This window comes from Chiloscyllium plagiosum, unplaced genomic scaffold, assembly GCF_037043375.1.
Source record: "Chiloscyllium plagiosum isolate Xiang-an unplaced genomic scaffold, Cpla_swu_hap1 HiC_scaffold_33, whole genome shotgun sequence".
NCBI classification, from domain to species: Eukaryota; Metazoa; Chordata; class Chondrichthyes; order Orectolobiformes; family Hemiscylliidae; genus Chiloscyllium; species Chiloscyllium plagiosum.
In genome coordinates, this window is record NW_028270171.1 from 5,451,312 (window position 1) to 5,479,065 (window position 27,754).

General features: G+C 53.6%; 1 protein-coding gene across 3 annotated transcripts in view; it reads left to right on the forward strand.

Moving 5' to 3' along the window:
* The window catches only part of LOC122542002 (SH3 domain-binding protein 1-like), an 84,790-nt gene that overhangs the window by 41,850 nt on the left and 15,186 nt on the right, over positions 1-27,754 (forward strand). For all 3 annotated transcript variants that reach the window (XM_087978234.1, XM_087978233.1, XM_087978235.1), the window contains 7 exons: positions 492-582; positions 1,523-1,650; positions 3,626-3,737; positions 4,872-4,953; positions 7,386-7,466; positions 9,230-9,343; positions 11,580-11,677. In XM_087978234.1, coding sequence (XP_087834360.1) covers positions 492-582; positions 1,523-1,650; positions 3,626-3,737; positions 4,872-4,953; positions 7,386-7,466; positions 9,230-9,343; positions 11,580-11,677 — 706 coding nt within the window. The remainder of the gene's footprint in view (positions 1-491; positions 583-1,522; positions 1,651-3,625; positions 3,738-4,871; positions 4,954-7,385; positions 7,467-9,229; positions 9,344-11,579; positions 11,678-27,754) is intronic.

Below are 27,754 nucleotides of genomic sequence, written 5' to 3' on the forward strand. Positions count from 1 at the left end.
CAGGAGGCTGATCTCCTGTATCGATGCCATTGGTTATAAGGAGAGACTTGTACTTTTCAGTTTGAAGAGACAATGTTTGAGAAATGGTCCTATCGAGGGATATGAAACATTGAAACGAAGAGGAAGTTGAGAGGATGGTGTAGAAATGTTTTGCTAGTTTCTTGGTGAAATTCAGAGGCTGGACTGTTTCCATTGATGGCTGTGTCATCAGATGCCTGACATTCCCTCCCTAAACCTCTCTATATCTCCTCCATTAAGACACGCTTTAAAACTGATCTCTCTGATCAAGCCTTTGGTTGTGTGTCCTAATATCGTGTGACTCAGGCCTATTTCTGTCTGAAAGCATTTCCCTGAAAACACCTTGGAGTATTTGAGTTATGCTTAAGATCGTATACATATTATCGAGATTGTGACTATGCTCCAGGGAAACTGTGTGGTGCAATCAGAGGTATAGTATTCTCGGAATGTAATCTCGCTCTCTGTTTTGGAAGTTAATGGAAGCACAGGCTGATTACCACCGGAAGTCACTCCGAGCCTTAGATGCTGCGATGCCAACAGTGCGGCCAAGCCCCAGCCCCTCTGGTGAGTGTCTGAACTAACAGCAGGATTGTATCTCTCGGAATGGTCTGCTCTCAAACACTGGCATCGTCCTTTCCATCTTCACCTCTCTCAGATATAGACGCAGTCATATACTTACTCACACTCACGCACACATGCTCACACACACTCACACTCATCTACTCACACACACTCAGTCACACTCATACGCTCACTCACAGTCACTCACTTTCATATACTCACACACACTCACACTCAAACACACTCACACTCATTTGCGCACACATATATGTACACACACTGACTCACTCACACATAGACTCACAGCCACACACTCACACTCGCCCTCCCACACAGACTCACAGCCACTAATACTCACAGACACACACTCACCCACACTCAAACACACTCAAACTTACACTCACTCACACTGACTCACTCACACACAGACTCACACTCACACACAGACTCACAGTCACAGACACTCACACATACACTCACTCATACTGACACAGACTCAATCATCACACACACACTCACTCACATGCACACACTCACATGCTCACACTGACACACATACAGACACTCACTCACATACGCACACTCACTTGCACATACTCACACACACTCACTCACAGGTACTCACACACACTCGCACATACACACACTCAATCACACTCACTTGCACACACTCACACTCAAATCACAGGCATTCACACACTCAGAACCACACCATACACACACAAATAAACACATTCATTATCAAATCATATGAACTCTCACACAAACCCGCACGCACAAGCACTCTCAACATATCGACTCATACACACTCTCAATTACAATCAATGTTAACACTCACACATTGACTGAGCCGGGGGAGTTACCTGTTCCCCTTTGGCGAGTGTGTTTCAGACCCTCGCAGCCTCCCCTGTTGTTCTCACACTGCCTGCTTTCTCTGTGCAAGGTGGTTGCTCTGGGAAACCAGCCTTTGGACAGCCACTGGAGGAGCATCTGAAAACCTGCGAGCGGGAAATCGCTCTCCCCATTGAGGCGTGTGTCATGATGCTGCTGGAGAAAGGCATGAAAGAAGAGGTAGGTGGAAGAAGAAAGAGAGAGAGAATGAGAGAGAGAGTGTGGGGATGAGAGATGAACATGACCATTTCACCGTGGGGATATGAAGTGTGCTCAGTGTGAGGTTTGATCCTGGTCCTGAGCGGAGTCAGTGTGATGGACAGCGAGTGGGAGCTGGAATTGTCTTCACTTCTCTGTGTTACTGAGAGGGAGAGCTGACTGGGTTCCTGCTCTTACACGTGAAAACGTGACTAATAGTGCAGAGTTCATATAGGACGATCATAGTACCAACATAACCTAGCTCATCTGAAGCAGGAAATGAAAATATCACTGAGGCTTAGCATCAGGAGTTCCATTCCCTAGATAGGATAATCCTGAGGAAGCTTTACTCTGTGTCTAACCCTATGCTCTCCCTACCCTGGGAGTTTTTCATGGGGGACGATGCAGAGGGAGCTTTACTCAGTATCTAACCCCGTGCTGTCCCTGTCCTGGGGCTATATTAAGGTAAGTTTAGAGTGGAATGGTGTGACTGACCACCAGAATATTTAGACCTTTCTTCTGCTTCGTGAGCTAGCAATCTAAAATGGTCCATGTTATGAAATGACACAGGCCAGCATCGGTGAGATGTAAAGCAGGGAAAGGGAGCTATCGGAAGGATGTTGTGAAACTTGAAAGGGTTCAGAAAAGATTTACACGGTTGTTGCCAGGGTTGGAACAGATGTACAGCATGGAAACAGACCCTTCAATCCAACCTGTCCATGTCGACCAGATATCCCAACCCAATCTAGTCCCACCTGCCAGCACCCGGCCCATATCCCTCCAAACCCTTCCTATTCATATACCCATCCAGATGCCTCTTAAATGTTGTAATTGTACCAGCCTCCACCACGTCCTCTGGCAGCTCATTCCATACCCGTACCACTCTCTGTGTGAAAAAGTTGCCCCTTAGGTTTTTTTAATATCTTTCCCCTCTCACCCTAAACCTATGCCCTCTAGTTCTGGACTCCCCAACCCCAGGGAAAAGACTTTGTCTATTTATCCTATCCATGCCCTTCATAATTTTGTAAACCTCCGACGCTCCAGGAAAAACAGCCCCAGCCTGTTCAACCTCTCCCTATAGCTCAAACCCTCCAACCCTGGCAACATCCTTGTAAATCTTTTCTGAACCCTTTCAAGTTTCACAACATCTTTCCGAAAGATCCCCTTCCCTGCTTTACAGGGAAAGAGAGGTCAGAGCAGGTCAGAGGCTAAGAATCGTGCAGCAAGGAACTCACCTCCTGACTCCCCAAAGCCTGTCCACCATCTATAAGGCACAAGTCAGGAGTGTCAGGGAATACTCCCCACTTGCCTGGATGGGGGCAGCTCCAACAACACTCAAGAAGCTTGACACCATCCAGGACAAAGCAGCCTACTTGATTAGCACAACACCCACTCCCTCCACCACCGATGCTCAGTAGTGGCAGTGTGTACCATCTACAAGATGCACTGCAGCAAGTCACTCAGGACTCCATAGGCACACCTTCCAAACCCATGACCTCTACCATCTAGAAGGACAAGGGCAGCAGATACATGGGAACACCACCACCTGCAAGTTCCCCTCCAAAACACTCACCATCCTGACTTAGAAATATATCACCGTTCCTTCACTATCATTGGGTCAGAATCCTGGAATTCCCTCCCTAAGGGCATTGTGGGTCAGATGTTTAAAATGGTGACTCACCAGCACATTCCCAAGCAAGGCTGTGGAGTGAAAGCTGACATTATTGCTGCTGCGCACACCCTATGTGTGACTGAGAGAAATAGCTCCAGTTCATTGAGGGGAGTGTGAGCCAGCCAATGAACTAAACGGGAATATGTTCCTGACTGTCAAAGCGAAGGCTGCTCTTGCATGTTGAGGTCACTATAAACAACTCATTGGTAACCTGGAAACATAACCCTGTGAGCCTGACAATATCAAAACTCTTTGCTAAACTAACTGAGTTTCCACCTCTCTCAGGGACTGTTCAGATTAGCAGCTGCAGCTTCAGTCCTGAAACGGTTAAAATCTGCTCTGGACAGTGGCTCCTTTGATCCCAATGAATTCAAATCGGATCCACACGCTGTGGCAGGTAAGGTTCGCCGGTTCAATCTGTTCAGGAGAGTAACTGGATAATACCTCCAACACAATTGTCCCTGTCCTGGGAGTGTTTGATGGGGACAGTGTAGAGGGAGCTTTACTTTGTATCTAACCCTGTCTGTTCCTGTCCTGGGAGTGTTTGATGGGGACAGTGTAGAGAGAGCTTTACTCTGTATCTAACCCTGTCTGTTCCTGTCCTGGGAGTGATTGATGGGGACAGTGTAGAGAGAGCTTTACTCTGTATCTAACCCCGTGCTGTCCCTGTCCTGGGAGTGTTTGATGGGGACAGTGTAGAGAGAGCTTTACTCTGTATCTAACCCTGTCTGTTCCTGTCCTGGGAGTGATTGATGGGGACAGTGTAGAGAGAGCTTTACTCTGTATCTAATCCTGTGCTGTCCCTGTCCTGGGAGTGTTTGATGGGGACAGTGTGGAGAAGCTTTACTCTGTATCTAACTCCATGTTGTCCCTGTCTCAGGAGAGTTTGATGCAGATATCTACTCAGTCTGTTAGGTTTACCAAGATGAGTGGTTAAAATCAGACACTTGCCATTAATTCCATTTGCATTCTGAATTTCTAATTCTGCAAATCTTTTAAAAATAATTGAAAATAAAAATGGGTGACTTTACTTCAGCGGAACGGCCGAAAGAAACTGTTCACTGACACCTCCTTAACACGTGTTATTTTGTGGCATTAACATGTTTGATGTGAACAGTCCTTTCAATTGGTCATGGGAATTAGTTAATACTCTTTATTAGTTAATTCTAGTTATGGCCAGCCACAACTGAAACCAGGTTCTCAGTGTTATGGTTCTATGTTATTGCCCACAAGGGGCTTTTCTTATAAAATATTAGTTGGCTACACGGGTGACTACTGGTGATGGTTAGTCATTTTAAAAACAAAAAGAAAAAGTCACGGTGATTTTGATGGTTTTGGAAGTTGCTCAGTTGTGCGTGATAGCCCCTCTGGGTCAAGGCACCATTTCTGATTGGTTCAATAATATTCTGTATGAGGCTTTTCGCGAACGGTACTGACATTTTCATTCTGGAATGCAACGGATTTTGTTAGGGGTGAGACAGATAACTGCAGAAATAATGGTCCCCTTTCTGTCTCTGTCCCTCTGCGGTAGGTGCATTGAAGTCTTACCTGCGTGAATTACCTCAGCCCCTCATGACATTTGACCTTTACGATGAGTGGTTCCAAGCTGCCAGGTATGTTGCCCACTGTGCCATTTTGGCAGTGTGGTGGTTAGCACTACTGCCTCATAGCACCAGGGATCCATCTTCGATTCCAGTCTTGGACGACTGTCTGTGTGGAGTTTGCCCATTGTCTCCGTCACTGCATGGGCTTCCTCTGGGTGCTCTGGTTTCCTCTCACATTCAGAGATGTACAGGTTAGGGTGGATTGGCCATGGGAAATTAGAATCATAGAATCCCTATAGTGTGGAAATATTTGGCCCACACTGATCCTCCGAAGAGTAAACTACCCAGACCCATTTCCTTGCCCTATCACTCTACTTTTTTTCTGACTAATGCACCTAACCCTGCACATCCCTAAATATTATGGGCAATTTTCCACAGCTAATCCACCCAAACTGCACATCTTTGGACCGTGGGAGAAAACTGGAGCATTTAGGGGAAACCCACAAACTCCACACTGACAGTCACCCAAGGGTGGAGTCGAACCCGGGTCCCTGCCGCTGTGAGGCAGCAGTGCTAACCACTGAGCCACCGTGCTAACCTGCATCCCATTGTGTCCAGGGATATGCAGGTTAGTTGGATTAGCCATTGGAAATGGAGGGATACGGGGATGGGGTGGAGACCTGGGTCTGTGTGGGATGGTTTTTGGAGGGTTGGCTCAGAATGGTATCTATCTGTAGGCATTCTATGGTTCTACACATTTTCATTCCCTTAACCAGTCCTCTCGTGCCACACAAGTGCCCGAGGCATGAAGGTCAGACCATGCTGCACTGTCCATCACTGTCAGCAGCTTCAGGAGTGGGAGCTGGCGTGGCCTCCACATTCCTCTCTGGCACATTTGGCACTTGCATGTGTTCAGCTTGTAGGTAATCCCAGGAGGACACAACCCTCACCTTCAGAGCCAACCTGAACCTGAATCCGATACTTCAGTCTCATCAGTGGGTTGGACAGAGTAGTTAGGGAGAAGCTGTTCCTGCTCATAAAACCAAAAAGAGTGAGCGGGCATAGATTTAAAATCACTTGCAAACAAAGCAAATTTGATATGAGAAAAAAAACCCACCAATCACATAGTGAGTACTCAGGATATGGGATACAGTGGGAAAGAACTGCAGACATTGTAAATCAGAAACAAAAACTGAAATTGCTGAAAAAGCTCAACAGGTCTGGCAGCATCTGTGGAGAGAAATCAGAGTTAACATTTTGAGATGAGTGACCCTTCCTCAGAATTGGGAGTTGGGATCCACTGCTGGCAGGTGGTGGAGGCAGGTTCAGCTGAGGCATTGGCTGTTTTGTTTGGACAGAACTGGTGGGCAGGCATAGGGGGAAAAGAGATTGGTGCTAGGGGTTAGCAATGGTGCAGGCACAATGGGCAGCACGGCCTTTTTCTGTAGCGTGACAGTTCTGTAACTCCGAGGAGAGATTGGGAATCCCACTCACTATGGATAATCTCTGGGCATTACGCCCATTTCCAATGCAGAAACAGGCCATTCAGCCACCTGCTGTCATTTATGCAACATTATGCCCCAGGGGGAGGCCATTCAGCCCTTCAAGCCTTCTCCACTGTTCTATATGGCTGATCATCCAACTCAGTCCCCTGTTCCTGATTTCTCCCCCATTCATTTTGATTCCTTTAGCCCTGAGAACTATATCTAACTCCTTCTTGCAAGCAGTGTTTTGACCCCATCTATTTAGTGTGGCAGAGAATCCCACAGGCTCCCCACTCTCTGGAATTCTCAAAAACTACCCTTTTTATGGCCCAATTTAGGGGCAGTTAAGAGCCAACCGCATAGCTGTGGGTCTGGAGCATGCCAGGTGAGGACAGGAGATTTCCTTCCACTACATCACAACAGCCCTGCAAGTCTTTTCTTTAATTATTGACTTAACAATGTCAGAATGTGGAAGTGTTGGTGTTGGACTGGGGTTGGACAAAGTCAGAAGTCACACAGGTTATAGTCCAACAGCTTTATTTGAAATCACAAGCTTTCGGAGTGCTGTTCCTTCATCAGATGAAGTCACTGAAATTCACCTGATGAAGGAGCGGCGCTCTGAAGACTTGTGATTTCAAATAAACCTGTCGGACTATAACCTGGTGTGACGCCTGACTTAAATGTGATAGTGTGCAGTGGTTGGATTTGAACCCATGTCCCAGGGTCATTTATCTGGGCCCTAAAACAGAAGACGAGTCAGACCAGACTCGTAGCATTAACTCTGTTACTCTCTCTCTGCAGATGCTGCCAAACCTGATGGGTTTCTCCAGCACTTCCTGCTTTTATTTCAGATTTCCAGTTGGCTATATTTTGATTTTAGTTGCATGGATACAAAGGGTACTCCAAGGCAGTGCAGTGGTAGTCAGAGGGAGATACCTTGAGATGAATTTAAAATTGTTTGGGGCAATTCCAGTCCGAGACCCGAATCTCATTATTGCTGTTGTTTCTCTTTTGCAGTGAGAAAGATCTTCCCAAGAAGGTTGAGAGACTGAGAGAAGTTTGCACTAAACTACCACCAGAATCCTACAATAACTTACGGTAATGTCAAATACAAGGGTTACGGAGAAGGGGGTGCTGTGAGAGAGAGAGACAGGAATCCAATGGCTCAGATTAAACCTCCTGCTGGTATAGATCCTGCTAGTTCCCCAAACGAAAACTTGGCATAAAGTTTGTGACAACAACAACTTGCATTTCTGTAGCAGGTTTAATTTTTAAAAGTCTGTTAAGGGAGATGGTGGTCGCTGGATGGGCCCACCGTTTATTGATCATCTCTAGTTGCCATCACCCCCTCACCCTGAGAAGAGAAGGTGGTGGTTGTCAGCTACTTTCGCGAACAGCTGCAGTTGTTTTGATGTGATGTAATGTGATGTGATTTTTGGATTGGTCTAGTGGTATTATCTGGATTGTTAATCCAGGGAGCCAAGTAATATTCTGTGGACCCAGCTTCAAATCCCTCCACAGCAGATGGTAGAATTTGAATTCAACTTTTAAAAATCTGGAATTTCGTGTTTAATGATGACCTTGAATCTATTGTCAATTGTTGAAAAAAATCCAACTGTCCTTCAGGGAAGGAAACTGCCATCCTTACCTGGTCTGGCCTACATGTGACTCCAGACCCACAGCATCGTGGTTGACTCTTAACTGTCCTCTGGGCAATTAGACATGGGCAATAAATGCTGCCCTCGCCAGTGACGTCCTCATCCCATGAATGAATAAGAAAAAACCCAAAAATATACAGAATATTGTGAGGGAGGGGATTCCAGGATTTTGACCCAGTGACACTGAAGGACAGCGATATATTTCCAAGTCAGGATGGTGAGTGGCTTGGAGGGGAACTTGTCGTGGGTGGTGTTCCATGTATCAGCTGCCCTTGTCTTTCAAGTTGGGTCAAGTATAACTGCCATAGTCTTAACAGACCATAGAGAGGGAAACACACATAACTGATGGTGGGTTAACCTGAGGGTCACCATGCCTCAAGTGAGGGGAAGAGATTGGGGAGGAGGGATGGTAACTTCAGCTGGTAAAGGAATTGAACCCATGCTGTTGGCATCACATCACAAACCTGCCATACAGCCAACTGAGCTAACCAAGCCGCAGTTAGATGGCAGAGGCTGTGGGATTGAAAGGTGCTCTTTAAAAGTGCCTTGATAAATTTATTTGACTAAACATCCCACAGTATTTGATTAGATTAGATGACTGACAGTGTGGAAACAGGCCCTTCAGCCCAACAAGTCCACACCGATTCTCTGGAGAGCAACCTCACATTTACCCATTCACCTAATACTATGGGCAATTTAGCACGGCCAATTCACCTGACCTGCACATTTTTGGATTGTGGGAGGAAACTGGAGCACCCGGAGGAAACCCACACAGACACGGGGAGAATGTGCAAACTCCACACTGACAGTTGCCTGAGGCAGGAATTGAACCTGGGTCTCTGGCGCTGTGAGGCAGCAGTGCTAACCACTGAGCCATTGTGATGCCCACAATTCTTGAGATAACCCCAGAATCCCCTTTGTTTGGGAGGTTGTGAACAGGACTGTCACCTCTCTCCTCCTACCCCCACTGGAGTACACTAAATGGGGGAGAACTACATTTTAATGCTCAGACTCTCTCTCACTTTCCAATAATTTTCTCTAAGTATTTGTCAAAACATTAGCTCTGGGTGGGATGGTGACGCCCAAAGTGGTTAAAATTATTGACAGTGCTCACCACACACATAAAATGGCTGACTGCAGGCCTGACTGTGCCGGGAGAACTTCAACCTGACATAAAAGACAATAAATCTTTCTTTAAACCAGGTACCTCATCAAGTTTTTGGCAAAGTTGGCGGAATATCAAGAAGTGAACAAAATGAGTCCAAGTAACATCGCCATAGTTCTAGGTCCAAACCTCCTCTGGCCCAGGGATGAAAGGTAGGTTAAAGGTCAGGTGGAAGGTCACTGAATGTCATGTTATCTGTCTCCACCTTTGGCAGGCAGCTTGACAATGTTACCATAGTGATTGTAATGACGGTCGGGTGGATCTCATTGACTATGAAATCCTTGATTGGGGTTGTTAACCTGGGGTCAATCAGGGAGCCCTGGCTGACAGATATAAACAGGGGATTCAGAGAGTCTCCTCACTGAGCTGGCTGGTCAGAGCCCATGTACTGTGCAAGTGTAACTAAAGGGTGACTGGGTGACGGGTTACTAGCCTTTGTGCAGTTGTGTTACTTACCTTCAATAGAGAGGCGGCCATTTTGTCCTCCTCGCTCGGGCCTGTGATCAGGATTGATGATCCTGCTGAAGTTGGACATACATTCACCCAAGCATTTCCACTTCTTTTCAAAATTAATGAAACCTAAATGGAAAGGTGCTGATTGACAGCACTACTTCCCAGGTTTCGGGGCTACAATGGATCAGTATAACTGCCATAGTCTAACCAGATCTCAGAGAGGGAAACACACACAACTGATGGTGGTTTAACCTGAGAGTCACTATGCCTCAAGTGAGGGGAAGAGATTGCTGCCCCTGAATAAGGGGCCACCCATTTAGGACAGAAATGAAGAGAATTTAGTCAAAGTAGATCGATCCTTGAGAAGCAAGGGCCTGAAAGGTGATTGGCTTATCTCTCCCGAGGTAACCTGTCAGCATCAAACGTGGAGGTGAAGTGGCCAGTGATTGGAGGAGCAGTGAGCAGTTAGAGGAATTATGGAAGAAGTTAACGGGGGTTGGGTCCAGAAACTGAGAGCTCCCAGTGTGGGGAGAAGGTCAGAAGTCACACGCCACCAGGTTATTGTCCAACAGGAGCTCTCGGAGCACTGCTCCTTCATCAGGTGAACTTTTTGTTTCTGATTTCCAGCCACCGCAATTCTCTCAGTTTTCCCTTACAGCATCCTGCATTGTGTTCCAACTTGTGTACAAATCAACCTGCAACTGAAGTCTGTTCACAACCCGGAGACCGACTGTATGTGGCGGTGTTACCAACATCTGAGTTAGTGACAATGAGGACAAAAAGCCCCCCCAAAAATAAATAAATAAAATAACCTCAGAAAACCTCAAGAGGGAAAGAAAGGTTATTGTGACCCATGGTAGGCAGGAATGTGATATAGTCAGACCAGCCACGATCTTTCTGAATGGAGTGCCCAGCAGCCTATTGGTCCTCCTGATTATTATGTTCGTACCCAGTTCCAAGCTGAGGGGGCTGCCCTATCCCAATGACTGATCAATAATTCCCCTGAATGTGCCCTCATTTCAGCTTCCCACAACGGTATGCAGGAACCTAGGTGATGGCCTAGTGGTATTATTGCTGAATTGTTAATCTAGAGACCTCAGGTAATGGTCTGTGGAGCTGGGTTCAAATCCTAACGTGGTAGCATCAATTTTTCAAAAATTCTGGAATTAAGAGTCGAATGATAACCATTAACCCATTGTCAGGAAATCCCCATCTGGTTCACTAACGTCTTTTGGGGAAGGAAATCTGCCATCCTTACCTGGTCTGGCCTACATGTGATTCCAGGCCTACATGTAACTCCAGACCCACAGCAACGTGGTTGATGCTTAACTACCCTCTGGGCAATTAGGGATGGACAATAAATGCTGGCCTCGCCAGCGATGCCCACATCCTGTGAATGAATAATTTTTTAAAAAATATACATGTCCCCCGCAGCTCAGTAGTTGCTCTCTTGAATTGGATCCAGACTCTCATGGGATTGCCATCCAGCGAGGAGAATTGGGAACAGGATCCTGGATGAAATTCCCACCGGAACACACCGGGAAGGGAGTGAGATACCATCACTCACAGAAGAGGTCAACTCATTGCCCCTCACCCCCTCCTTTGATCCTAAACTGCTAACCTGAAGAAGAACCTGAGAGAGGTTCCTTGTATCTATTTATCCCTCAACCAGTAACTGCTTTCAAGCAGAAAACAGAGAACCTGGTCATTTTCAGCTAGCTGCTTATGGGATTTTGCTGTGCACAGTCTAGCCCACCACACATTGTACATTGGGATGGTTGGGCTGTCCTTAGAGGTGGTAATGAGGAAGGTGGCCCCACTTCTGTATTGGAGGACGGTGCAAGCTGTTCTGCACAGGAGGATGGGACCCCACGCGCATGAAATCTTTACTTTCTGAGAAAGAAACCAAGCCTCGGCCTTCTTGTCGTGTTGCAGGAAGGTGTCGCTGATGGACATGGCGTCGGCGTCTTCTGTCCAAGTGGTCACGGTCATGGAGCCCATCATCCAGAACGCGGAGAGGATCTTCCCAGAAGGTAGGCTCTCTCCGCTCAGCTCCGTGAGAGTTCCTCAGGATTTACCTCCGCCAATCCCTATCCCCACCCACCCCCTCCCCCACCACACCCTCCACGGGGCCTCTCCTCTGCGCCAGCCTCCCCCTCCCCTCCGAAATGAAATTCACCCCGTTACTTCAAAGGGAACGAGAAGGCTAGGTCGAGTAGCCACGTTAATGCGGGGCTATGGGGACAGGGTGGGATGCTCTTCAGAGGGTCAGTGTAGACTCGATGAGCCAAACAGCCTCTACCTTCACTGTAGGGATTCCATGATTCTGTGGAATAGTGTATACAATAGGGACGTTTTGCTAAAACTGAACAAGGCACCCAGCTGGAATATCATGAATAGTTTTGGGCCAAATATCTAAGGAACAGTAGATTTATCATTGAATCCCTACAGTGTGGGAACAGACCATTTGGCCCAACAAGTCCACACTGACTCTCCGAAGACTATCCCACCCAGACTCATTCCCCTACCCTATTATTCTATATTTTCCCTGACCAATGCACCTAACCTACACATCCCTGAAGGGGCAGTTTAGCATGGCCAATCACCTAACCTGCACATCTTTGGACTGTGGGAGGAAGCCAGAGCACCCCCACGCAGACATGGGGAGAATGTGCAAACTCCACACAGACAGTCTCCTGAGGGTGGGATCAAATCCAGATCCCTCACGCTGTGAGGCAGCAGTGCTAACCTCTGAGCCACTGTGCCACCCAGTACACTGGCATTGGAGGCAGTCCAGGGAAGGTTCACTCATCTGATCCCAGCTATGGAGAGACTGTCTTATGAAGAGAGGCTGATTAGATTAGATAGGAATCCTGTATGTTTCATAAAATCACCTGCCCTCATTGGAGTTTAGAAGAATAAGAGGTGACTTTATGAAGCATACAGGATTCCTATAAGGCTTGACAGGAGAGATGTGGATACATTGTCTCCCCTTGTGGGACCAGACTGAACCATCACAGAGTAAGGGATTTCATAATTAATACAGAGATGAGGAGGAATTTCTCCTCTCAGAGGAGAGTGAATCTGTGGGACTGTTTACCACCGAGGGCTGTTAAGGCTGGGTCATGAAGGCCATTCAAGGCTGACGGATGTTTATTGGTAAGGGAATCAAGGATTATGGGGAAAAGTCTGGAAAGTGACGTTGAGGATGATCAAGTCAGCCATGATCACAGTGAATGGGCCAAATGGCCTACTTAGCCCATGGTCTTATCACAGTGAATGGGCCAAATGGCCTACTTAGCCCGTGGTCTTATCACAGTGAATGGGCCAAATGGCCTACTTAGCCCATGGTCTTATCACATAGGGCAACAATCACCTGGAGGTTTCCAGGGATTGACAATGGAGTATTCAGGCAGCAGCTGGCATTCCCATTGGCCATGGAGATTGTGAGGGTATACTAATAACAGAATTATAGGTACACTACATTTACTCTGTATCTAACCCTATACTGTCCCTGGAAGTGTTTGATAGGGGACAGTGTAGAGAGAGCTTCACTCTCTATCTAACCCTGTACTGTCCCTGTCCTGGGAGGTTTTGATGGGGGACAATGTAGAGAGAGCTTCACTCTGTATCTAACCCCGTGCTGTCCCTGTCCCTGGGAGTGTTTGATGGGGTCAGTATAGAATGAGCTTTACTCCTTATCAAACCCTGTGCTGTCCCTGACCCTGAGAGTGTTTGATGGGGGACAGGGTAGAGGGAGCTTTACTCTGTATCTAACCCTGTACTGTCCCTGTCCCTGGAAGTGTTTGATGGGGGACAGCGTAGAGGGAGCTTTACTCTGTATCTAACCCCATGCTATCCCTGTCCTGGGAGTGTTTGATGGGGACAATGTAGACAGAGCTTTACTCTGTATCTAACCCCATGCTGTCCCTGTCCCTGTCCCTGGGAGAGTTTGATGGGGTCACTGTAGAGGGATCTTCACTCTGTATCTAACCCCGTGCTGTCCCTGTCCCTGGGAGTGTTTGATGGGGACAGTGTAGACAGAGCTTCACTCTGTATCTAACCCCGTGCTGCCCTATCCTGGGAGAGTTTAACGGCACAGTGTACAGGGAGCTTCACTCTGGATCTAAACCCGTGCTGTTCCTATCCTGGGAGTGTTTAACAGGGACAGTGTAGAGCGAGCTTCTCTCTGTATCTAACCCCGTGCTGTCCCTGTCCCTGGGAGTGTTTGATAGGGGACTGTGTAGAGAGAGCTTTACTCTGTATCTAACCCCGTGCTGTCCCTATCCTGGGAGTAGGCAAAAGTGAGGACTGCAGATGCTGGAGATCAGAGTCTAGATTAGAGTGGTGCTGGAAAAGCACAGCAGGTCAGGCAGCATCCGAGAAGCAGGAAAATCGAGGTTTCGGGCAAAAGCTCTCCCTACACTGTCCCCATCAAACACTCCCAGGACAGGTTCAGCATGGGTTTAGAGACAGAGTAAATGTAGCACACTTATAATTCTGTTATTAGTCGATCCTCACAATCTCCATGGCCAATGGGAATGCCAGCTGCTGCCTAATACTCCATTGTCAATCCTGATGAAGGGTTTTTGCCTGAAACATCGATTTTCCTGCTACCTCGGATGCTGCCTGACCTGCTGTGCTTTTCCAGCACCACTCTACTCAAGCCCCTATCCTGGGAGTGTTTGATGGGGCAACAGTGTATATAGAGCTTCACTGTGGGGACAGTGTACAGAGCCCCTCCACAGGGAATCCCCTAGATTATAAAGCTCCTTCCTCGGTCTCTCTGGGATTTCGGTTCCTTCGCTCCAGTCTGATCCGAGATTCCTATTTAAATGCAGGGATTGAGAATGGTGTGTAATACTGTCAGATAGTGCCACCTACTGACTGCTGGCAAACCAGCCCCCACTGACAGTCAGTAGAGTTTTCAGTTTGCTCATTACTGATTGGGTGGCAATCCTGTCGCATTGCATCACTCACTCACCTTGCAATCTAAAGGAATTCGATCAGAAGTCACAAAACGCCAAGTTATAATCCAACAGGTTTATTTAAAAACATGAGTTTGGAAGCCTCACTCCTTCAGGCACTGGTACCGAAGACGGAGCAGCACTCCAAATGCTTATGATTTCAAGTAAACCTGTTGGACTAGAACCTGGTGTTGTGTGATTTTTGACTTTGTCCACCCCAGTCCAACACCTGTACATCCTCAACACAATTTATAAGCAGAGAGATCAAAAGATCGTACAGGTCTTTCCTATAATGAGCAACTGGTGTCCTCAAAAGTAATGGGGTCGTGACCGTGAACACAATACCAATGTGTCAGGCAAGCACTGCAACCTGCACACCTGATGTTCTCCCATTTCCTGTACCACGCCCGAGTAAATGAGTGTGTCAGTGTTTACAGGGGGGTCCCCGAGGGGAGTGTGTCAACGTTTACAGGGGGGTCCCCGGGGGGAGTTTGTCAGTGTTTACAGGGGGGTCCCCGGGGGGAGTGTGTCAGTGTTTACAGGGGGGAGTGTGTCAGTGTTTACAGGGGGGTCCCCGAGGGAGTGTGTCAGTGTTTACAGGGGGTTCCCCGGGGGGGGGTGTCAGTGTTTACAGGGGGGTCCCTGGGGGGAGTGTGTCAACGTTTACAGGGGGGTCCCCGGGGGGAGTTTGTCAGTGTTTACAGGGGGGTCCCCGGGGGGAGTGTGTCAGTGTTTACAGGGGGGAGTGTGTCAGTGTTTACAGGGGGGTCCCCGAGGGAGTGTGTCAGTGTTTACAGGGGGATCCCTGGGGGGTGGAATGTGTCAGTGTTTACAGGGGGGTCCCTGGGGGGAGTGTGTCAGTGTTTACAGGGGGGTCCCCGGGGGGAGTGTGTCAGTGTTTACAGGGGGGTCCCCGGGGGGAGTGTGTCAGTGTTTACAGGGGGGAGTGTGTCAGTGTTTACAGGGGGGTCCCCGAGGGAGTGTGTCAGTGTTTACAGGGGGTTCCCCGGGGGGGTGTGTCAGTGTTTACAGGGGGGTCCCTGGGGGGAGTGTGTCAGTATTTACAGGGGGTTCCCGGGGGAGTGTGTCAGTGTTTACCAGGGGATCCCTGGGGGGTGGAATGTGTCAGTGTTTACAGGAGGTCCCGGGTGGGGGGGGGAAGTGTGTCAGTGTTTACAGGGGGGTCCCTGGGGGGAGTGTGTCAGTGTTTACAGGGGGGTCCCTGGGGGGAGTGTGTCAGTGTTTACAGGGGGGTCCCTGTGGGGAGTGTGTCAGTGTTTACAGGGGGGATCCCCGGGGGGAGTGTGTCAGTGTTTACAGGGCGGGGGTCCCTGGGGGGAGTGTGTCAGTGTTTAAAGGGGGGTCCCTGGGGGGAGTGTGTCAGTGTTTAAAGGAGGGTCCCCGGGGGATGTTTGTCAAAGTTTACAGGGGGGTCCCTGGGGAGAGTGTGTCAGCGTTTACAGGGGGGTCCCTGGGGGGAGTGTGTCAGTGTTTACAGGGGGGTCCCTGGGGGGAGTGTGTCAGTGTTTACAGGGGGGTCCCTGGGGAGAGTGTGTCAGCGTTTACAGGTGGTTCCCTGGGGGGAGTGTGTCAGTGTTTACAGGGGGTTCCCCAGGGGGAGTGTGTCAGTGTTTACAGGGGGATCCCCGGGGGGAGTGTGTCAGTGTTTACAGGGGGATCCCCGGGGTGGGAGTGTGTCAGTGTTTTCAGTGGGGTCCCCGGGGGGATTGTGTCAGTATTTACAGGGGGGTCGTCGGGGGGTGGGGGGAGTGTGTTCGTGTTTACATTGGGGTCCCCGGGGGGAGTGTTTCAGTATTTACAGGAGGGTCGTCAGGGGGGAGTGTGTTGGTGTTTACAGGAGTTTCCCCGGGGTTGTGTGTCAGTGTTTACCGGGGGATCCCTGGGGGGTGGAGTGTGTCAGTGTTTACAGGGAGGTCCCCGGGGGGGGAGTGTGTCAGTGTTTACAGGGAGGTCCCCGGGGGGGGGGGGGAGTGTGTCAGTGTTTATAGGGGGGTCCCTGGGGGGAGTGTGTCAGTGTTTACAGGGAGGTCCCCGGGGGGGGGTGTGTCAGTGTTTACAGGGAGGTCCCCGGGGGGGGGGGGGGAGTGTGTCAGTGTTTACAGGGGGGTCCCTGGGGGGAGTGTGTCAGTGTTTACAGGGGTTTCCCGGGGGGTGTGTGTCAGTGTTTACAGGGGAACCCCAGGGAGAGTTTGTCAGTATTTTTAGGGGGGTCTCCGGGGGAAGTGTGACAGTTTTTGCAGGGAGGTGCCGGGGGGAGTGTGTCAGTGTTTACCGGGGGATCCCTGGGGGGTGGAGTGTGTCAGTGTTTACAGGGAGGTCCCCGGGGGGGGGGAGTGTGTCAGTGTTTACAGGGGTGTCTCTGGGGGGTGTGGGTCAGTGTTTACAGAGGGGTCCCCGGTGGGTGTGTGTCAGTGTTAACTCTGGTCCCCGGGGGGAGTGTGTCAATGTTTACAGGGGGGTCCCTGGGGGGGAGTGTGTCAGTGTTTACAGGGGGGTCCCTGGGGGGGAGTGTGTCAGTGTTCACACGCGCATCCCCGGGGGGAAGGGGAGAGTGTGTCAGTGTTCACACGCGCATCCCCGGGGGGAAGGGGGGAGTGTGTCAGTGTTTGCAGCGGGGTCCCCAAGGGGAGTGTGTCGGTATTTACAGGCGGGTCCCTGGGGGGAGTGTGTCAGTGATTTTAGGGGGGTCCCCGAGGGGAGTGTGTCGGTATTTACAGGCGGGTCCCTGGGGGGAGTGTGTCAGTGTTTTTAGGGGGCTCCCCAAGGGGAGTGTGTCGGTATTTACAGGCGGGTCCCTGGGGGGAGTGTGTCAGTGTTTTTAGGGGGGTCCCCGAGGGGAGTGTGTCGGTATTTACAGGCGGGTCCCTGGGGGGAGTGTGTCAGTGTTTTTAGGGGGGTCCCCGAGGGGAGTGTGTCGGTATTTACAGGGGGGTCCCCCGGGGGGAGTGTGTCAGTGTTTTTAGGGGGGTCCCCGAGGGGAGTGTGTCGGTATTTACAGGATGGTCCCCGAGAGGAGTGTGTCAGTGTTTACAGGGGGGTCCCCCGGGGGGAGTGTGTCAGTGTTTACAGGGGTTCCCTGGGGGGAGTGTGTCAGTGTTTTTAGGGGGGTCCCCGAGGGGAGTGTATCAGTGTTTACAGGGGGGTCCCTGGGGGAGTGTGTCAGTGTTTACAGGGGGGTCCCTTGGGGGAGTGTGTCAGTGTTTACAGGGGGGTCCCTGGGGGGAGTGTGTCAGTGTTTTTAGGGGTGTCCCCGGGGGGAGTTTGTCAGTGTTTACAGGGGGGTCCCCGAGGGGAGTGTGTCAGTGTTTACAGGGGGGTCCCTGGGGGAGTGTGTCAGTGTTTACAGGGGGTCCCTGGGGGGAGTGTGTCAGTGTTTACAAGGGGGTGCCTGGGGGGAGTGTGTCAGTGTTTACAGGGGGGTCCCTGGGGGGAGTGTGTCAGTGTTTACAGGGGGGTCCCTGGGGGAGTGTGTCAGTGTTTACAGGGGGGTCCCTGGGGGGGGAGTGTGTCAGTGTTTACAGAGGGGTCCCCGGGGGGGGTGTGTCAGTGTTTACACGGGGGGGGTCCCCGGGGGGAGTGTGTCAGTGTTTACAGGGGGGTCCCTGGGGGGAGTGTGTCAGTGTTTACAGGGGGGTCCCTGTGGGGAGTGTGTCAGTGTTTACAGGGGGGATCCCCGGGGGGAGTGTGTCAGTGTTTACAGGGCGGGGGTCCCCGGGGGGAGTGTGTCAGTGTTTAAAGGGGGGTCCCTGGGGGGAGTGTGTCAGTGTTTAAAGGAGGGTCCCCGGGGGATGTTTGTCAAAGTTTACAGGGGGGTCCCTGGGGAGAGTGTGTCAGCGTTTACAGGGGGGTCCCTGGGGGGAGTGTGTCAGTGTTTACAGGGGGGTCCCTGGGGGGAGTGTGTCAGTGTTTACAGGGGGGTCCCTGGGGAGAGTGTGTCAGCGTTTACAGGTGGTTCCCTGGGGGGAGTGTGTCAGTGTTTACAGGGGGTTCCCCAGGGGGAGTGTGTCAGTGTTTACAGGGGGATCCCCGGGGGGAGTGTGTCAGTGTTTACAGGGGGATCCCCGGGGTGGGATTGTGTCAGTGTTTTCAGTGGCGTCCCCGGGGGGATTGTGTCAGTATTTACAGGGGGGTCGTCGGGGGGGTGGGGGGAGTGTGTTCGTGTTTACATTGGGGTCCCCGGGGGGAGTGTTTCAGTATTTACAGGAGGGTCGTCAGGGGGGAGTGTGTTGGTGTTTACAGGAGTTTCCCCGGGGTTGTGTGTCAGTGTTTACCGGGGGATCCCTGGGGGGTGGAGTGTGTCAGTGTTTACAGGGAGGTCCCCGGGGGGGGAGTGTGTCAGTGTTTACAGGGAGGTCCCCGGGGGGGAGTGTGTCAGTGTTTACAGGGAGGTCCCCGGGGGGGGGGGAGTGTGTCAGTGTTTACAGGGGGGTCCCTGGGGGGAGTGTGTCAGTGTTTACAGGGAGGTCCCCGGGGGGGGGTGTGTCAGTGTTTACAGGGAGGTCCCCGGGGGGGGGGGGAGTGTGTCAGTGTTTACAGGGGGGTCCCTGGGGGGAGTGTGTCAGTGTTTACAGGGGTTTCCCGGGGGGTGTGTGTCAGTGTTTACAGGGGAACCCCAGGGAGAGTTTGTCAGTATTTTTAGGGGGGTCTCCGGGGGAAGTGTGACAGTTTTTGCAGGGAGGTGCCGGGGGGAGTGTGTCAGTGTTTACCGGGGGATCCCTGGGGGGTGGAGTGTGTCAGTGTTTACAGGGAGGTCCCCGGGGGGGGGGAGTGTGTCAGTGTTTACAGGGGTGTCTCTGGGGGGTGTGGGTCAGTGTTTACAGGGAGGTCCCCGGGGGAATGTGTCAGTGTTTACAGGTGGGTCCCTGGGGGGGGGAGTGTGTCAGTGTTTACAGGGGTGTCTCTGGGGGGTGTGGGTCAGTGTTTACAGAGGGGTCCCCGGTGGGTGTGTGTCAGTGTTAACTCTGGTCCCCGGGGGGAGTGTGTCAGTGTTTACAGGGGGGTCCCTGGGGGGGAGTGTGTCAGTGTTTACAGGGGGGTCCCTGGGGGGGAGTGTGTCAGTGTTCACACGCGCATCCCCGGGGGGAAGGGGAGAGTGTGTCAGTGTTCACACGCGCATCCCCGGGGTGAAGGGGGGAGTGTGTCAGTGTTTGCAGCGGGGTCCCCAAGGGGAGTGTGTCGGTATTTACAGGCGGGTCCCTGGGGGGAGTGTGTCAGTGATTTTAGGGGGGTCCCCGAGGGGAGTGTGTCGGTATTTACAGGCGGGTCCCTGGGGGGAGTGTGTCAGTGTTTTTAGGGGGCTCCCCAAGGGGAGTGTGTCGGTATTTACAGGCGGGTCCCTGGGGGGAGTGTGTCAGTGTTTTTAGGGGGGTCCCCGAGGGGAGTGTGTCGGTATTTACAGGCGGGTCCCTGGGGGGAGTGTGTCAGTGTTTTTAGGGGGGTCCCCGAGGGGAGTGTGTCGGTATTTACAGGGGGGTCCCCCGGGGGGAGTGTGTCAGTGTTTTTAGGGGGGTCCCCGAGGGGAGTGTGTCGGTATTTACAGGATGGTCCCCGAGAGGAGTGTGTCAGTGTTTACAGGGGGGTCCCCCGGGGGGAGTGTGTCAGTGTTTACAGGGGTTCCCTGGGGGGAGTGTGTCAGTGTTTTTAGGGGGGTCCCCGAGGGGAGTGTATCAGTGTTTACAGGGGGGTCCCTGGGGGAGTGTGTCAGTGTTTACAGGGGGGTCCCTGGGGGGAGTGTGTCAGTGTTTACAGTGGGGTCCCTGGGGGGAGTGTGTCAGTGTTTTTAGGGGGGTCCCCGGGGGGAGTTTGTCAGTGTTTACAGGGGGGTCCCTGGGGGAGTGTGTCAGTGTTTACAGGGGGTCCCTGGGGGGAGTGTGTCAGTGTTTACAAGGGGGTGCCTGGGGGGAGTGTGTCAGTGTTTACAGGGGGGTCCCTGGGGGGAGTGTGTCAGTGTTTACAGGGGGGTCCCTGGGGGGAGTGTGTCAGTGTTTACAGGGGGGTCCCTGGGGGGGAGTGTGTCAGTGTTTACAGGGGGTTCCCCGAGGGGAGTGTGTCAGCGTTTACAGCGGGGTCCCCGAGGTGAGTGTGTCAGTGTTTACAAGGGGGGCCCTGGGGGGAGTGTGTCAGTGTTTTTAGGGGGGTCCCTGGGGGGAGTGTGTCAGTGTTTACAGGGGGGTCCCTGGGGGGAGTGTGTCAGTGTTTTTAGGGGGGTCCCTGGGGGGAGTGTGTCAGTGTTTACAGGGGGTTCCCCCGGGGGGAGTGTGTCAAGGTTTACAGGGGGGTCCCCCGAGGGGAGTGTGTCAGTGTTTACAAGGGGGGCCCTGGGGGGAGTGTGTCAGTGTTTTTAGGGGGGTCCCTGGGGGGAGTGTGTCAGTGTTTTCAGGGGGGTCCCTGGGGGGAGTGTGTCAGTGTTTGTAGGGGGGTCCCCGAGGGGAGTGTGTCAGTGTTTACAGGGGGGTCCCCCGGGGGGAGTGTGTCAATGTTTACAGGGGGGGCCCCGGGGGGAGTGTGTCAAGGTTTACAGGGGAGTCCCCGGGGGGGGGGAGTATGTCAGTGTTTACAGGGGGAACCCCGGGGAGAGTTTGTCAGTATTTTTAGGGGGGTCTCCGGGGGAAGTGTGACAGTTTTTGCAGGGAGGTGCCGGGGGGAGTGTGTCAGTGTTTACAAGGGGTTCCCCGAGGGGAGTGTGTCAGCGTTTACAGGGGGGTCCGCGGTGGGGGGGAGAGTGTGTCTGTGTTTACAGGGTGTTCCCCAGGGGGAGTGTGTCAGTGTTTACAGGGGTGTCCCTGGGGGGAGTGTGTCAGTGTTTACAGGGGGATCCCCGGGGTAGGAGTGTGTCAGTGTTTACAATGGGGTCCCCAGGGGGATTGTGTCAGTGTTTACAGGGAGGTCCCCGGGTGGGGGGGAGTGTGTCAGTGTTTACAGGGGGGTTGTCGGAGGGGGAGTGTGTTCGTGTTTACATTGCGTCCCCGGGGGAGTGTTTCTGTATTTACAGGAGTGTCCCCGGGGGGAGTGTGTTGGTGTTAACAGGGAGGTGCCAGGGGGAGTGTGTCAGTGTTTACCGGGGGATCCCTGGGGGGTGGAGTGTGTCAGTGTTTGCAGGGGGGTCGGCGGGGGGAGGGTGTCAGTGTTTACAGGGAGGTCCCCGGGTGGGGAATGCGTCATTGTTTACAGGGGAGTCCCCGAGGGGGAATGTGTCAGTGTTTACAGGGGGGTCCTCGTGGTGAGGGGGGAGTGCGCCAGTATTTACAAGGGGTCCCGGGGGTGAGTGTGTCAGTGTTTACAGGCGGGTCCCTGGGGGGAGTGTGTCAGTGTTTACAGGAGGGTCCCCGGGGGAAGTGTGTCAGTATTTATAGGGGTATCCCTGGGGGAGTGTGTCAGTATTTACAGGGGAGTCTGTGGGCGAGTGTGTCAGTGTTTAAAATGGGGTCCCCGGGGGGGGGTGTGACAGTGTTTACAGGGGGGGTCCCTGGGGGGAGGGGTCAGTGTTTACAGGGGGGGTCCCTGGGGGGAGTGGGTCAGTGTTTACAGAGGGGTCCCCTGTGGGAGTGTGTCAGTGTTAACACTGGGTCCCCGGGCTGAGTGTGTCAGTGTTTACAGGGGGTCCCTGGGGGAGTGTGTCAGTGTTTACAGGGGGGTCCCCGGGGGGAGTGTGTCAGTGTTTACAGGAGGGTCCCCAGGGGGGAATGTGTCAGTGTTTACAGGGGGGTCCCCGGGGAGAGTGTGTCAGTGTTTACAGGAGGGTCCCTGGGGGGGAGTGTGTCAGTGTTTACAGGGGGGTCCCTGGGGGGGAGTGTGTCAGTATTTATAAGGGTATCCCTGGGGGAGTGTGTCAGTATTTACAGGGGAGTCTGTGGGGGAGTGTGTCAGTGTTTACAGGGGGGTCCCCGGGGGGGTCCCTGGGGGGTGTGTGTCAGTGTTTGCAGGCGGGTCTCTGGGGAGAGGGGGTGTCAGTATTTACTGGGGGGTCCCCGAGGAGACTGTGTCAGTGTTTACAGAGGGTCCCCGATGGGAGTGTGTCAGTGTTTACACGGGGGTCCCCGGGGGGAGGAGGGAGTGTGTCAGTCTTAACAGGGGGTCCCGGGGGCGGGGGCAGTGTGTCAGTGTTTTTAGGGGGGTCTCCGGGGGGAGTTTGTTAGTGTTTACAGGAGGGTCTCCGGGGGGAGTTTGTTAGTGTTTACAGGCGGGTCCCAAGGGGAGTGTGTCAGTGTTTTTAGGAGTGTCCCCGGGGGGCAGCGTGTCAGTGTTTACAGGGTGGGGGGGGTCCCTGAGGGGAATGTGTCAGTGTTTACGGAGGGGGGGCGGGTCCCTGAGGGGAATGTGTCAATGTTTACAATGGGGTCCCCGGGCAGAATTGTGTCAGTGTTTACAGGGGGGTCACCGGGGAGGAGGGGGGCGGGGGAGTGTGTCAGTGTTTACAGGGAGGTCCCCGCGGGGTGGGGGGAGTGTGTCAGTGTTTGCAGGGGGGTCCCTGGGGGGGGGGTGTCAGTGTTTACAGGGGGGTCCCTGGGGGGGAGGGTGTCAGTGTTTACAGGGGGGTCCCTGGGGGGGAGGGTGTCAGTGTTTACAGGGGGGTCCCTGGGGGGGAGTGTGTCAGTGTTTACAGGAGGGTCCCTGGGGGGGAGTGTGTCAGTGTTTACAGGGTGGGGGGGTTCCCTGAGGGGAATGTGTCAGTGTTTACGGGGGGGGGGGCGGGTCCCTGAGGGGAATGTGTCAATGTTTACAATGGGGTCCCCGGGCAGGATTGTGTCAGTGTTTACAGGGGGGTCCCCGGGGGGAGTGTGTCAGTGTTTACAGGGGGGTCCCTGGGGGGGAGTGTGTCAGTGTTTACAGGGGGGTCCCTGGGGGGGAGTGTGTCAGTGTTTACAGGAGGGTCCCTGGGGGGGAGTGTGTCAGTGTTTACAGGGGTGTCCCTGGGGGGGAGTGTGTCAGTGTTTACAGGGGGGTCCCCGGGGGGGAGTGTGTCAGTGTTTACAGGGGGGTCCCTGGGGGGGGAGTGTGTCATTGTTTACAGGGTGTCCCTGTGGGGAGTGTGTCAGTATTTACAGGGTGTCCCTGGGGGGAGTGTGTCAGTGTTTACAGGGGGGTCCCTGGGGGGAGTGTGTCAGTGTTTACAGGGGGTCCCTGGGGGGAGTGTGTCAGTGTTTACAGGGTGGTCCCCGGGGGGAGTGTGTCAGTGTTTACAGGGTGGTCCCTGGGGGGAGTGTGTCAGTGTTTACAGGGGGGTCCCTGGGGGGAGTGTGTCAGTGTTTACAGGGTGGTCCCCGGGGGGAGTGTGTCAGTGTTTACAGGGGGGTCCCCAGGGGGGAATGTGTCAGTGTTTACAGGGGGGTCCCCGGGGGGAGTGTGTCAGTGTTTACAGGGGTGTCCCTGGGAGGTGGGTCAGTGTTTACAGGAGTGTCCCTGGGAGGGAGTGTGTCAGTGTTTACAGGGGGGTCCCTGGGAGGGAGTGTGTCAGTGTTTACAGGGGGTCCCTGGGAGGGAGTGTGTCAATGTTTACAGGGGTGTCCCTGGGGGGGAGTGTGTCAGTGTTTACACGGGGGTCCCCGGAGGGGTGTGTCAGTATTTACAAGGGGGTCACTGGGGGGAGGGGTGAGTGTGTTAGTATTTACAGGGGGGTCCCAGTAGGGGGAGTGTGTCAGTGTTTACACGGAGGTCCCCGGGGGGAGGGGTGAGTGTGTCAGTGTTTGCAGCGGGGTCCCCGAGGGGCGTGTGTCAGTATTTACAGGCCGGTTCCTGGGGGGAGTGTGTCAGTGTTTATGGTGGGGTCCCCGAGGGAAGTGTGTCAGTATTTACAGGAGGGACCCCGGGGGGAGTGCGTCAGTGTTTACAGGGGTGTCCCCGGGGGGAGTGTGTCAGTATTTATAAGGGTATCCCTGGGGGAGTGTGTCAGTATTTACAGGGGAGTCTGTGGGGGAGTGTGTCAGTGTTTACAGGGGATCCTCGGGGGGAGTGTGTCATTATTTTTCGGGGTATCCCTGGGGGACTGTGTCAGTATTTACAGGGGAGTCTGTGGGCGAGTGTCAGTGTTTCAAATGGGGTCCCCGGGGGGTGTGTGACAGTGTTTACAGGGATGTCCCCGGGGGGAGTGGGTCAGTGTTTACAGAGGGGTCCCCTGTGGGAGTGTGTTAGTGTTTACAGGGGGGTCCCTGGGGGGAGTGGGTCAGTGTTTACAGAGGGGTTCCCTGTGGGAGTGTGTTAGTGTTTACAGGGGGATCCCTGGGGGGAGTGGGTCAGTGTTTACAGAGGGGACCCCGGTGGGAGTGTGTCAGTGTTAACACTGGGTCCCTGGGGTGAGTGTGTCAGTGTTTACAGGGGGTCCCTGGGGGGAGTGTGTCAGTGTTTACAGGGGGGTCCCCGAGGGGAGTGTGTCAGTATTTATAAGGGTATCCCTGGGGGAGTGTGTCAGTATTTACAGGGGAGTCTGTGGGGGAGTGTGTCATTGTTTACAGGGGGGTCCCCGGGGGGAGTGTGTCAGTGTTTACAGGGGTGTCCCTGGGAGGTGGGTCAGTGTTTACAGGAGTGTCCCTGGGAGGGAGTGTGTCAGTGTTTACAGGGGGGTCCCTGGGAGGGAGTGTGTCAGTGTTTACAGGGGGTCCCTGGGAGGGAGTGTGTCAATGTTTACAGGGGTGTCCCTGGGGGGGAGTGTGTCAGTGTTTACACGGGGGTCCCCGGAGGGGTGTGTCAGTATTTACAAGGGGGTCACTGGGGGGAGGGGTGAGTGTGTTAGTATTTACAGGGGGGTCCCAGTAGGGGGAGTGTGTCAGTGTTTACACGGAGGTCCCCGGGGGGAGGGGTGAGTGTGTCAGTGTTTGCAGCGGGGTCCCCGAGGGGCGTGTGTCAGTATTTACAGGCCGGTTCCTGGGGGGAGTGTGTCAGTGTTTATGGTGGGGTCCCCGAGGGGAGTGTGTCAGTATTTACAGGAGGGACCCCGGGGGGAGTGCGTCAGTGTTTACAGGGGTGTCCCCGGGGGGAGTGTGTCAGTATTTATAAGGGTATCCCTGGGGGAGTGTGTCAGTATTTACAGGGGAGTCTGTGGGGGAGTGTGTCAGTGTTTACAGGGGATCCTCGGGGGGAGTGTGTCATTATTTTTCGGGGTATCCCTGGGGGACTGTGTCAGTATTTACAGGGGAGTCTGTGGGCGAGTGTCAGTGTTTCAAATGGGGTCCCCGGGGGGTGTGTGACAGTGTTTACAGGGATGTCCCCGGGGGGAGTGGGTCAGTGTTTACAGAGGGGTCCCCTGTGGGAGTGTGTTAGTGTTTACAGGGGGGTCCCTGGGGGGAGTGGGTCAGTGTTTACAGAGGGGTTCCCTGTGGGAGTGTGTTAGTGTTTACAGGGGGATCCCTGGGGGGAGTGGGTCAGTGTTTACAGAGGGGACCCCGGTGGGAGTGTGTCAGTGTTAACACTGGGTCCCTGGGGTGAGTGTGTCAGTGTTTACAGGGGGTCCCTGGGGGGAGTGTGTCAGTGTTTACAGGGGGGTCCCCGAGGGGAGTGTGTCAGTATTTATAAGGGTATCCCTGGGGGAGTGTGTCAGTATTTACAGGGGAGTCTGTGGGGGAGTGTGTCATTGTTTACAGGGGGGTCCCCGGGGGGGTCCCTGGGGGGGTGTGTGTCAGTGTTTGCAGGCGGGTCTCTGTGGAGAGGGGATGTCAGTATTTACTGGGGGGTCCCCGAGGGGACTGTATCAGTGTTTACAGGGGGTCCCCTATGGGAGTGTGTCAGTGTTTACAGGGGTGTCCCCGAGGGGCGTGTGTCAGTATTTACAGACGGGTCCTTGGGGGGAGTGTGTCAGTGTTTATGGTGGGGTCCCCGAGGGGAGTGTGTCAATGTTTTCCGGGGGGGTCCCTGGGGGGGTGTGTGTCAGTGTTTGCAGGCGGGTCTCTGGGGAGAGGGGGTGTCAGTATTTACTGGGGGGTCCCCGAGGAGACTGTGTCAGTGTTACAGAGGGTCCCCGATGGGAGTGTGTCAGTGTTTACACGGGGGTCCCCGGGGGGGAGGGGGCAGTGTGTCAGTGTTTTTAGGGGGGTCTCCGGGGGGAGTTTGTTAGTGTTTACAGGAGGGTCTCCGGGGGGAGTTTGTTAGTGTTTACAGGCGGGTCCCAAGGGGAGTGTGTCAGTGTTTTTAGGAGTGTCCCCGGGGGGGCAGCGTGTCAGTGTTTACAGGGTGGGGGGGGGTCCCTGAGGGGAATGTGTCAGTGTTTACGGGGGGGGGGCGGGTCCCTGAGGGGAATGTGTCAATGTTTACAATGGGGTCCCCGGGCAGGATTGTGTCAGTGTTTACAGGGGGGTCACCGGGGAGGAGGGGGGGGGGCAGGGGAGTGTGTCAGTGTTTACAGGGAGTCCCCGAGGGGAGTGTGTCAGCGTTTACAGGGGGGTCCCCGGGGAGGAGAGGGGGGAGGGGGGCGGGGGAGTGTGTCAGTGTTTACAGGGAATCCCCGAGGGGAGTGTGTCAGTGTTTGTAGGGGGGTCCCCGCGGGGTGGGGGGAGTGTGTCAGTGTTTGCAGGGGGGTCCCTGGGGGGGAGTGTGTCAGTGTTTACAGGGGGGTCCCTAGGGGGGAGTGTGTCAGTGTTTACAGGGAGTCCCCGAGGGTAGTGTGTCAGTGTTTACAGGGAGGTCCCCGCGGGGTGGGGGGAGTGTGTCAGTGTTTGCAGGGGGGTCCCTGGGGGGGGGGGGTGTCAGTGTTTACAGGGGGGTCCCTGGGGGGGGGGTGTCAGTGTTTACAGGGGGGTCCCTGGGGGGGAGTGTGACAGTGTTTACAGGGGGGTCCCTGGGGGGGAGTGTGTCAGTGTTTACAGGAGGGTCCCTGGGGGGGAGTGTGACAGTGTTTACAGGGGGGTCCCTGGGGGGGAGTGTGACAGTGTTTACAGGGGGGTCCCTGGGGGGGAGTGTGTCAGTGTTTACAGGGGGGTCCCTGGGGGGGAGTGTGACAGTGTTTACAGGGGGGTCCCTGGGGGGGGAGTGTGTCAGTGTTTACAGGGGGGTCCCTAGGGGGGAGTGTGTCAGTGTTTACAGGGGGGTCCCTGGGGGGGAGTGTGTCAGTGTTTACAGGAGGGTCCCTGGGGGGGAGTGTGTCAGTGTTTACAGGAGGGTCCCTGGGGAGAGTGTGACAGTGTTTACAGGGGGGTC